We start from the raw sequence: 12537 nt of genomic DNA on the forward strand, positions 1-12537 counted from the left end.
ACTGAATTACCACGTTGCTTGCTTCTAGATCTGACCTTTTAGAGCTACAGTCCTAGTGCCAGTAGCATAAAGGACAAGCCCTTAAGATGCAGGCACTATGGAGCAGCTGGTGAGAAGCAACACAGCTGCAAGGAACAGAACTGCAGAGCTCACTCCAAAGGAAGTGGGCTCAGTAAGGGACCTCAGGAGAGGTAGGGAGAAGCCAGGGAAGTATAGACTTGGTTCCCTCTCAGAAAGAAGGTGATGAGAACAAGAAAGGACTAAGGAAACGTAGTCTAACTGAAGACAGACCTGGACTTTGCAAAGTTTTTACCTTTCCTACCGGAGCAAAACGCCCTCACAGAAAGTCAGATTCTGAAAGCCCCTGTCTGCAAATACCAAGTGCAATGACCAGCAACTTTTACATATTTCCGCAGAGGTCCACAGAAATTAATACTTTCAGAACACTGTAATTTTTTTCTTCAAATTTATATGCAACAGGAGCCCACAACTATGGGGACTGCTGGTCACTTCACAAAGCCCTAATGTCAAGACTGCCCAAGTGCTGTGCTGTAGGGAGTTCTCTGAGCTCCAGGGATTTGCCATAAATCCAGACATGCTTTTAAAACACTGTTACGGGACATATATCAAAGCTGCTTCAGTGGTGTCACAAGGCTGTGTGGGTCCACCACCAGCTCTGGCAGGTCCAGCAGCAGGTTTACCAATTTGTGCTAATTGGTCTATCCATCTCTTTAGGTGAGAAGATCCAGTGAAAAGCTGCTGCAGCAGCAGCCCTATAAAGCAGCACAGTTGTAACTGCAAAGCTCCATGCCTCAGGTTGTGTACTCCCTGCAGACTTGGCTTAATTACAGCAGTGTGACAGACTTCATCCCCTGCAGTTAAATCTGTGGTCTCTGGACTTGAAAGACCATTCAGGATGTCATGCACAGTGTGTCCCTACACAGACACGCTAAGAGCCTGATGAGGCAGATGGGAACCCTAGGAGCATCTTCGCTGTAGTTAGGACTACCTCCCTCTAGGCTCTGCCTGCCTGGCTCTAGTCACAGTAAATTCTTTATTTGACTGTATGTATTACCATAAACCACCTTCTCCACAGCAGCATTGTCTCCTCCCCACATACTGTTCACTGACGAGGGTCACCTTGATTATTTAGAAAGTGGAAATCCAAAGAGATCCCCTCCTGAGCAGTGAGAACGCCCAGCCAGGTTCGTAACCTGACTCTCGGAAATGCAACTTGGAAGCCCGAAGACAGCAGAGTAAGACAGACGGACACTCCCACCTAGTGGGGAAGGCACAGCTCTGGGTCTCCGGGACAGGAGCTGCTTCAGCTCTGCAGACTCACACACTCCTACCACAGAGCCTCTTGCTTTTTGAATCAACAAGAGTAATAGCAGCTATGACAAAACCTGAGAGTATGACTTTTAATTATTAAGCAGAAGAAAAAGGCAGGTTAAGCCTACCAAGTTACCAGTATTTTTATCTCCTCAGTATTAGACATGACTGCAAACACAACTCCTTCAGTTTATAGTAGCGTAATGATTAACTTCGGCAAGGTCAATGCAACAGGCATGTAAAATATTAGCAGAATGGCACAGTGGCATTTTAAACCTACTTTGCTACACTAGAGAGAACTAAAGTCTTGAATGCAAACTAAAGACAAGTTAAGTCCTCAGTAAATAAAGAGGCTTTAATGTCTATGAGAGCATACCAGCTCACAAGCTGAGTCAACTGTCCATATTTTCTGGAGACAGTTTAGGGGTTTACTACTTTGGGGGGGTTTTAATACATGCTGTAGATAAGGGTAAAATAAAAGTTTGGGAGTTGGAAATTAGAAGCTGGAGTGCAAAAGCATCTTCAATCTATTTCCATTTCTGCATGCTCAGTAAAGACACCCACAGACCCCTCCTGCTTCCGAGCAGGATGTAGGTGCCATCCTGAGGGCTCACTGCGGCTGTCATGGGGGGCAACAGAAAGGCTGCAAGAGCTCAGTTTGGCTGACCTCGAATTACTCCAATCTGTTCTGGTACAGAACAAGATATGCACACTGTGATTCACATTAGCCTTCAAATGTCTTTTTACAGGCCAGCAAAAAGTCACAAACATGCACTTGCATTTCCCAGCAGCGTATTGCCCTTTTGGACCCAACTGCACGTTTTTGAAAAACACTTTGGCCACCAAAACCTGTAATGTGCAAACCAAAGTCTCTGTGTGCAGCAGCTTTGCCACCTGCAAGTATTTATTATGGGATCACCCTGATGCACCCTGTTCTTTCAGGCCATGACACACTATCATTTCCCAGGTTTTGGGTTAGGTACTGTACTTTGTTTCCCTCTCGAAAATTATTCCAAGTTTTTATTTGAACATACTGTGGCCTACACACAAATTAACTGTTGTCTACAAACACAGCATCTTCATCAGCGACATGGCTAAGCCCTGGGGACTGTCAGGATGCAATTTTGCAACTCTTCTGTTTGGTCCAGGTCAAAGACCAATCCAGCACTGAAATTTGCAAACTCATTGCTCCTGTCATGCAGCTCAAGTCTACAAATAATTCCATGCTCATTGATGATACTCTGCACAGTTCAGGTTGGGGTTGACTTTACACATAAAGCTATTTTTACCACTAGGGTTAGGAAGCTCTAGGTAGAACAAACAGTTAACTTCATGTTTGAGTAATGGCTTTCAGATTTGTCCAGACAGGGCATTTGAGATCAGCTGTAAGGCTTTCCCTTCCTATTTCTCAATTCATGTAGGGAGACAGACCTGGCCACCACCACAGCAACCACTGTAACACCAAGTGCTAGTTCTCAGCAGCAATTCCAAGTTTACTGCCTAACATGGATTAGTAAGATGTTTATGCACTTTCACTGCCCAGTCAACATCTTTGCTAGCAGACTTGCTAAATTACAGGCACATACTCCAGCTCATAGTGCCACAAGAACCACTTCCTCCAGATTTCACAGCAGTATGGAATTAAGAGAGTTTAACGAAGCCCTTACTTCAAATGAACCACATAAGAAACCTTTGTCCTTTACAGCTGTCCACCAGGACAAGCATTAACTAATTTTCACTGCTTCACTGTCCCTAGTATTTACCTTCAACAGTAAGTAAGCTCTCATCTTCCTATCTCAGACATTCTCGTTTGTTTACAGCCAAGGACTTTCCACATTCAGACTGACACAGGACACAAGGTAGCAGGACTGACTCACCAGCTGACTGGAAGCAGGAGAGGAGCTGAACTTTTTCTTAACCTGATGCACAGCAGAAACTGAGCCTTACCAGCATGTGCTGGGTTTCACACTCCTGCCCTTAGAGCCTCAGCAAGTGCTGGCTATGCTTGAGGAGCTCTCCACGGTTTAAAGCCTCACCACCTGGAGCCAGCTCAGGCTTCCTCAACAGCTTAAGCACTCCTTTGCAGAGCACCAGTCTACAGGCGTACTTAGCTCCTGTTCCTCTGGAGTGTGCAGTACCAGGATGTCTGGCATACACATTACAGCACTCGCTAACAGAGCCCTGCCTCAGCAGTCACTCATTATGAGGAGCACTCCACCAGTTTGTTTTTCAATCTCTGCTATGTGGTACTTCACTGTATGTAATAAGGAACAGAAAAAACTCCAGTTTCCTTCACCTTCAAGCAGACACTGTGGGAAGTACAACATGCCAACCACTTTTTTCAAGACCACGGGCATGCTCTGTTACACCATGCACGTTAATTCATCCCTGCTTCAAGCATCAAGTTTCATTTGCTACTACTGCTTCAGGAACACGGCTGTGCAGAGACAACTCGTACTTGATTCCTCCACGGAATCAGTCTCTTTAGTTAAAGGACGTTCTAAGACATACCTGAACAGCTAGTATGAAATAAGTGTCACATGCTGTCACTGAGGCCCTATACGAACAATCTGCCTGAGCCAGTACTGTAATCTCTTGCCCAAGCTAATGCTTCCAACACTCGTGCATCAGTGTGACACACAAAGATCTCACTTAAGAGATGCAGGAAGGGGTAGGGATGACTGAAGACAGTCAATTCAGACAGGCACAGCAACACCTATTTCCCCTTTATCTTTTCAACCTTTATGAAAGCTCTGCAGCATGTAATACAACAAATTACAAAAGGCATTTTTCTCTTCCAATTGTTTTAAAATCAAGTAACTAGACCAGATATTACTAAAAATAAGTCTCTTGCAGACAGTTATAGAAGATTCTTCTTTTGAGTTTTATTTGTTTATAGCAACAGTAGTACATATCTCCACTTAGGTATTTTAGTGCAACAAGGAAATCCATTATCTTATTAAGCTTCAGCAAGGTGACCTATGTTTCTATATGCAATGAACAGATTAAAGTGTCTCCCTTTGTTGCACAACAGTTTAAAGCTTCAGAACTCTTAAGTAAATACCTCTCACAGAATTAAACAAGCAGACCCCTTGCTTGATTATGAAATGCTTTGTTGGATGAGTGAAGTGCTTACTGCAGTAGAACAATTCATTTGTAAGCCACAGGCACTACTACAAGAGTGGTATCAGAGTAGAACTGGTGACATTTTAGTAGTCTGTGCAAGAATTCCACTCTACTTTTTGCAATTTGCATATCTTGAAGATACATTCTCCCAGTTGATCACATTCCAGATGGCTTTCAAATAATCAGGTCGAACATTTTTATACTGAAGATAATAAGCATGTTCCCATACGTCAATGCCTAGCAAAGGAATGAGACCTGTGAAAAAAGAGGATGAATTTTTTAAATGCATGAAAACACACTTTACATGTAAAGTTTTATATTACATCCCCAAGTTGTTCCCAGTTTCTGAGTCTTACTCTGCAGGAAGACAAAGAGCTCTGCAGCACACGGGTCCTTATTGCAATATTTAACAAAACTGTGCTCACACACGCACACTCTGCATAAACTCAAAGAGCTGATTTGGGTAAACACATGTATAAATACTCTGGAACTGCCCTGAAGACATAACCAAAGCCAGATGAAGTAATTTTTGAAAGGTTTGTATCTTTCGCACAGTTATGCAAGCACTTTCATGAAAAATTACATTATAAAGGTTTCTTGCTATGCCAGCTCGCTTCCAATACTTTAATTACAGGCTATTCATTAAGTGCCTAATTACCTCCTTGCTTTTGTGCTAAAATACCCTTGTTACTGAACTTTTAATGGTAAATTTTCACAGGAGGGAGGGTGAAACTTACCCCCATTATGCTCTATGTCCCTATACTAAATCTGTAATTTCTTTTCCCCCTACTGATAGGCAATACACAAACTGCTGAAAATACATGCAATTCCTTGCCATTCTCTATGAATTCTGTGGAACATGTTTTAAAGGTATCTGCAAAATGATTTGGGCGAACGGACATTGCAGGCAGATTCTCACTGGCCATGACCTCTTCTCTCTGTAAAGGATGTCCAGCCTGCCATCACCACTTCCATGGTCTCTCTAAGGAAGTAAGAATATCTTGGATAGAGATTATTGCCAGTGCTGTACTGCTTGCCCACTGTTACATTTAATCACATCCTAGACTAGTTTGGTTGACACTCATTACTCTTTGTCAATATAAAGGAAGCATATTATAAGGCTCCATTTTAAACCCAGCCATTGGAACAGGAGTTACTATGTTCATCTTCCCCTTTCCTGCTGTCTGGCCTTCACTGACAGTGCTGTGAACAGCTCCTCTGCCAGAGAAAAAAAAATCCGAAGGCAAGAGGCTTAATTTAATCGTGCTTGATATGTGCAAGTTATTCCAGCTACTCAAAAATCCAAGGAAGCCGAATCTAAAATATTGGCCAAGTAAAAAGCACTTTCACAATATGGCCCATCTATTTTCCCTTGGACTAGAAAGACACCTAATCCTACTGCTCTTCAGAGTTTTTAAGTCCTGCTTTACAAATGCTGCTCTAAAAACTGCGTTTTCACTTCTGCTAGGAGAGACATTTGGTTTCCGGATCTATTATCGATCAATTTCTTCTCAGCATTGTCCATAAACCACTTTTCAGATCTCATACACTTGCCTATCAAACCTACAGAACCAGAAGGGAAGAAACCTGACCTGTTGTTCCTTGCAAAGGGTCTTGATTTGCACAAGCTGCTATCTGTAGGCGCCCCTGCTCCTTGTTATAGCCAAGCCAGCCCCAGCCTGATCCTTGAACACCGACTGATACAGCTGTCAGCTTCTCCTTGAAGTTTGCAAAGGAACCAAAGTCACGCTTGATGGCTTCCATCAGCTCTCCTTTAACAGAAGAAAAGCACAAAAAGACCACAGCCATATAAACCTCCATCAAAACCTCTGAAGTTTATCACAACAGCTTCTGTGAGATCTGTACTATAGGGCCTTTACCTTTAATTGCAGGTCACTTGTAGGTAATCAGTACTCTATTCTCCCCAAGGGGATTCTTTCCTTTAGGCTTTAACTGCTAAACTATCCCTATCCAAACTGGAGCAAAACTCCAGCCACTAGGCTGGGTGGGTCTGCAGCACATTTCTTCCCTTTCTGTGAACCTAATACACAGAGCAATTTAATTAGCACAGCTTTGTACAACTATTTTCTCTTATGAAGATGGAAAGGATATATATAGCACCAGCCAGGCATTTTGCAGTGTATACATAATCAGCTCTAGAAATTTAAAATACTTTGTACAGGACTTGCTTTTTATACTCTTGGCTTACATCCAAAACCCCCTCAAATACCTCGGAATGTTGGTAACTGTCACACAGAAAGGTGAACTAACTCTGAAAAATAAAGGTTCTCTAGACTTTTTCAAAGTGAGAAAAGATCATCAATTCTACCTGTTAATTAAAACTGATGCAATAAACCACTGTAACACGTACTAACCTTTAGGCTCCCCGCCTCCATTAGGAGAAAGGTTTGTCCAGAAGATGGTGTGATTGATATGACCCCCGCCATTGAACTTCAGTGCAGGCTGAAGTGACACCTGAGCTGTAACATCACCTAAGGATGCAGAAGATAAGAATACATAAATAAAAACATTATCACCACCACAACAGGCAGTAAGTTTCTACTAGGCCTCCACTGATCTCCAAAATCTTTCTACAAGCATATAACTTATCAATGGAAAACATAAGGTTTGTACTGTTACCCATATTTTAGACAGTCACAGACAAACTATAATAAAGATTTATTATCTTCAACCTTTTCTTATGCTGTAATAAGTGATCTGCAATATTGCAACTATTGGGCAGCCCATACTACATACATAAGACCTACTGCCATTCTACAGCAGAATGAAACAATGAGCACAGCCAGAACTCTTTTAACGACCCAGCACTTATAAATTCTTCAGTATCATCACTACAAGGCAACAATATTACTCACCCGTTAGCTCACTGATTTGCAAACTAAGAATTTTTAAACTTCTTAAAACAATTTACAGGGCAAACAGCTTGTGCTTGAGAAAGTCAGTGAGTACAGTGAGCACATGCACAAACAAAATGTTGTTCTTCTTCCTATCTTTTGTTTCATTTGGGGTTTTTTTGGAGGGAGATACTTTCGGAAAAGTGACCCAAATAATTTTACTCCACAACAGAATCCTGCATCTGAAATCAAGATTGAACAGCTCTGTACTTCCTCTCTCTCCACAAAACGCTGTATTCCTTGAAGAATTCACTGATGCCTTGTGTCTCTGAACAGTGCTGCACCACTTCAATACAAATGTTGTCATTATTTTTTTGGCTTTTAAAAGCATTGAAGCATTTCAAAGTTTTTTAAGGCTTTTTCCACCACTGCAATACATTCTTTAGTAAGGAATCAGTGGGGGCAGCTGTTTCCTCCACTCTCAGGACTGAGTGGTAAATTTTCCGAGTCACCTCAACAACACAGACATGAAGACAAGCCTCAGACCAGTAGCACAACTCAAAGCAGTAGTGTATCTGTTACTACGGTTTTAATTCAGGATTCCATGTTCTCAGCATTTCCTCACAACCTTCACAGATGGCTACAGCACTGAAACAAAGCATCCAATGCAGTCTGTAAAAACATTATTTGCTGGATTTAGGTATCAGGTTAAGGATAACAAGTCTCTCACAGCCACTCAGATGGCATCTTCGGGACATTTTCCCTGAATTTTGCATGGCTTAATGACACTTGCAAGTTCATCCAGAGTATACAACATATAGCAAGCCAGAAACTAAAAATTAACTCAGAATGTCTTTAATGTGTTCATCACTCTTTATTCCACCATCTTTTAGAAGAGCCCACTCCTCAGGACTACTAGGAACCAGACATGGCATTTGACCATTGTCCTTGTAAAACAGTATTTGTGCTGCTGAACTTTGCATTGGGGGAAAAAAAAACCACAAACAACTGAAAAGGGGTCACTTGCCCTTAAGTTACAGCAAAAGTATATTGGAATTTATTGGTATAGAGTCCATGGACAATTCAGTAAACCAGAAGAAGCTCAGAGGTGCTTGAGAGCAGTCAGCTCGGTTTCTCAGTCTAAGTCACGTAAGAGTACAATCACAGGTCACATCATGGCCAAAGAAGAGCAGGGAAAACTATGGAAGGAACAAGTTTTCACTGAAAATAAGTTTCAAGTTAATATCCTTCAATTAGCAAATCTGATACATTTTGATGGGCCAGTAGTCAGGACCAGTTGATGCTGAAACAAAGTCCTGCGCTGTCACAGAAGTGCACATGTATTTTCAAATGAACTGACAACATAAGCCAACAGGATGGCTTTTATTTCAGCTTTCTACGCAGATACAGATAGGTGGAGAACACGTTAAAGATAATCTGAAGAGAATACTTTACTTTCTGTAGCTGAACATGAGACATTGACAAGGTTCTGCTGTCTGGAAAAGAGACAGTGATCCGATGGTATATAATCCAACACTGATACACAGCCCAGAAAGATTTTTGCCTGTGCTCAGTTTTAAGTATGAAAAAATAACAACAATATCGACAGAATGAGGTAACAGTCCAGACTTTGCCCTGGTCTTAGAACATTTTCTAATCAGAGTCAAAATACTGCACACAGTATACTGGGGTACCAGTTGGGAAAAAACCAACCAAAGAAACTGCACAGTCATGAATATCCCGAGTAATTCTTTGTCTGCTTTGGTGTGCACGACCACAACCAATACATAACCCATTAGGAAAATAATCTCTGCAGAATCCTTAAGGAAAAATTAATCTCTACCTCTACGTAAAACATTCTAACAGCAAGTGATGAGATGCTATCAAAAGCTACGATTTTTTAAAAATAAAGGATCCACAACGCTGCAAATGCTTCTGATAACCAGAAATTCTGCCTCCACTAGTGGCTGAAGCCTTGGTCATTAAACAGCATCAGTAACAGCAGCAGGAGACACACTGCTTTCTTACAGTTCAGGTTCCATCCCCAGTTGTATTTGCACTAATTACATCTCCAGAATACAACTTTCCTGGATCTGCCACTGGCAGGGCAAGGCAGCAGTCAGTCTTGATCATTTGACTCTTAATCGAATCTCATTAGTTCATTAATTCAGACTGTACAAGTTATTTTTAGGCTTACTTAGGTACTTGAAAATCCACATTCTCTATTCAAATACACTGGCAATTAATTGTCAAGAGATACATGGTTCAGGTTTACTCAGATTTTGGCAATTCTCACTTTCCCCCAAGCCCAAGCAGATAAATTCCACTGTGAAGCTACCTGGCAAGCAGAGAAAACTGAGTCTATACAGTAGTAATTTATCTGAGGTAAACTGATACCTTTTAAGAAGATCAACACAACAGCAAAAAAACCCAGAAAATATTTCACCTTCTTAAAAAGATATACACATTATTTCACACACTTTCATCAGTTCAACTGAAATACTCAAAATTTAGAAAAAATGCGTCTTGTGTTTTAGGGTAGCTCTGCTACAACTGCAAAGTTTCACAGAAGGAAGCATATATCCAGTTTTGAGATTGTAACCAAAAATTCCATGATCACTTGCTGCATATTTTAGTGTCTCACATGGGCTTGTGACCTACATGACTCCTAAATCTGACCCAGTGACATAACTGGCACCCAAATTCCAGTCTCTCCACTGCTTGCTGTATACATTAACTGCACGTTTGTTTTACCTCCACTTGTAGGCAACTGAGATTATGTACCAAGAGTAAGCGGAGCATCTGATGTGAAAACTATCAAGGCCCACAAATTTCACTTTATCTAACTTTGCTATTAACCTTTTACTGCAAAGTACTTGTTCAGCAAAATGACTGCAATTTCCTACTGATTCAAGTCTTTGTTTGGTTCAAGTTACTAATGCAATATCGACTAAATCCACAACAATCAATAAATCTTCCTCTAGTTTTACAGTACTATAGAGAATAGAATTCATGCTTTTTACTCACATTTGATTTCCAATTATCAGCACCACTGAAGCTACAATGAAAGATTTTCTCCTAACAATACTGCAGTGGCATAATCCAAAACTTTTATAAGAAAATATTTCCCTCTTTTTTTTTTTCCTTTTGTAGTTCTCCTGCATCATCTATGCCAATAAGCTTCCATCTCACCTGTTGACTGTGGATATACAAACCTTTTGCCAGTGCCTCTTTGTATTTCTCCTCAGCAACGTTCAGGTTGTTCACATAGGTAGCATGATGCTTGCTGTGGTGCAGCTGCATGATCTCTGCATTAATATGAGGTTCCAGAGCAGCATAGTCATATGGCAAGTCAGGAAGAGTGTGCTTCTGCCTAGACACCAAGCACCCAAAGGGTGCTACCAACTTAGCACTGCTTCTGAAAGAGCAAAAAAGAAAACCAGAAGGAAGTAGTCTTATTCAGTAAAACTTGTGCTTTGCCAGTGAAATAGACTGAAACCACTACTGTTATGATCAGCTACTTTAAGTACCTGGGGTGATCTCCTAGCCAAAGAAATCCAATTTCCATTTCTCAAGAGCTCAAAGCAAGCATACTCTGCAGCTTGACTGCAAAGATGAATTCACGAAAAGGTCACAAATACAGGGCTTTGCAGAGTGATGCTGCTGCTTCTCAAACCGAGCTCCCAGGCCACTGCAAAGACTCGTGCACCCTCCCAAGCATGCAGGTGAGGGAAAAGCAGGGACAGCAATGAAAAGCCAGTAGTAACTTGAATGACATTCAAAGCTTCACCTAATCTTTACTGATTAAAAATAGAAGCAAAGACAATTGCCGAAGTGTCCTTTCCTCGCTATCCAAAAGGTCCCTATACTGGGAAATAAAAAGCATAAAAAAACTGCAGTCACCGGGTTCCCAGGACTGAATCTCTCCAGCATTTACAGGGACATATTTCCCTGTCCCCACAGCGGGCACCGGAAAACGACACGGGGCGTCACGGTCGCGATGCCCGGCACAGACACCACGCAGGTTGTGTCATCCTTCTCCATTTTAACACCTCGTGCTTGTAACGCGACATGACAAGGGCGACGACGAGAAGACAATCGCCGGCCCGGCAGGACGGTCACCTCTGAGGCCCGCCGCCGTATCGCTGGTGACCTTGACATAAGCCAGGGACACACAGCGAGCAACGCCCCCGGGACCCTGAAGAGAGGCCGAGTGTGGCGACCCCGGCCAGCAAAGACGAGAGGGTCTGGCAGCACCGTGTCAGGCGACCAGAGCTCCTCGGCGGAGGGCGCGGGCAGAACCTGGGAGCGCTCAAGGACGACCAGCAGCAGCCCCCGCGCGGGCCGGGGCCGACCCGGGGAGGCAGCCGGCAGCAGCGCGACCTCCGTGCGCCCGAAATGGCGGGGGGCAGACACCGAGGGGCGAGAAGACGACCCTCTCGCCGCCTCCTCCCCCGTTTCTGCCCTCCCGTCCCCGGGTCGGCGGCGGCCCGGGCGAGGGCTGTGCGGCCGCCGCCTCCCGGCGCGGGGCTCTGCCCAGCCCCGCGCTGCCCCCGGCGCGGCGCGGCTCTCACCTGCCCGCAGCGGCAAAGCGGCGCAACATGGCGGCAACTGCAGCCGGGCGCGACTCTCACGGCGCAGCCGCGGCCCGCCCGCCCTCCGCCCCGGCCGCGGGGGCTGAGCTCGACTGAGCCGCAGGTGACGCACCCCGCGGTCCCCCCCTTCCTTCGAATTTGTGCAAATACCATTTCTTAGCAGTGGGGGTAGCACGTCGTTACGACCAGAATCGCTCAGACAGTCGTTATCTTAAAACTCAGGCCATCAGTAGTTCCAGCCGAGGCGATAAAGTGCCGCCCGGTGCTTCTGCCACCGTGAGGATACGGCAGCACAGCACAGTTCGGCTTTGAAAACCTGCCTCGCAAACACACTGTTCTGGGGCAGTTTGGTGACGGCACCGGCACCACTAACACTACTGTTTCAGCTTTTTTGTCTACGACTTACTTCTGTTGGTTAACTTCTGTTCTTTTACCCCCTTTTTTTTGCATCTTTTTTCCCCAACACCTGCTTTTCTCCTGGTAGCAATTCAGGCCTCTGGTGCTCATGAAAATGCTTCACCCAATTACCTTAACCCACTCAGCTAAATCGGTACTTAGAGCAAGTGAGTCCAAAGATATATTAAAACTGGCTCTCCAGTGAGGTCAGGGAGGAGAAGCTCATCCCTCCG

General features: G+C 43.6%; 1 protein-coding gene across 1 annotated transcript; it reads right to left on the reverse strand.

Moving 5' to 3' along the window:
* Positions 1 to 4192: 4192 nt before the first annotated feature.
* Positions 4193 to 11992, reverse strand: SOD2 (superoxide dismutase 2). The gene is made up of 5 exons (XM_069010695.1): positions 11888 to 11992; positions 10529 to 10731; positions 6834 to 6950; positions 6051 to 6230; positions 4193 to 4713 (listed from the first exon to the last, which is right to left on the reverse strand). Exons 1-5 carry the CDS (start codon positions 11914 to 11916, stop codon positions 4568 to 4570), a joined length of 675 nt encoding a protein of 224 aa, XP_068866796.1. The 5' UTR covers positions 11917 to 11992; the 3' UTR covers positions 4193 to 4567.
* Positions 11993 to 12537: the final 545 nt, after the last annotated feature.

The sequence above is a fragment of the Aphelocoma coerulescens genome, chromosome 3 (assembly GCF_041296385.1).
Source record: "Aphelocoma coerulescens isolate FSJ_1873_10779 chromosome 3, UR_Acoe_1.0, whole genome shotgun sequence".
NCBI classification, from domain to species: domain Eukaryota; kingdom Metazoa; phylum Chordata; class Aves; order Passeriformes; family Corvidae; genus Aphelocoma; species Aphelocoma coerulescens.

Coding starts and splice junctions, on each gene's coding strand:
- SOD2 (XM_069010695.1), bottom strand. CDS start 11,916: ATGTTGCGCCGCTTTGCCGCTGCGGGCAG. Junction 6,951..10,528: donor CAAAGAGGCACTGGCAAAAG/GTTTGTATATCC, acceptor CTGCATCCTTAG/GTGATGTTACAGCTCAGGTG. Junction 4,714..6,050: donor CCCTTTGCAAGGAACAACAG/GTCAGGTTTCTT, acceptor CTTTTTTCACAG/GTCTCATTCCTTTGCTAGGC.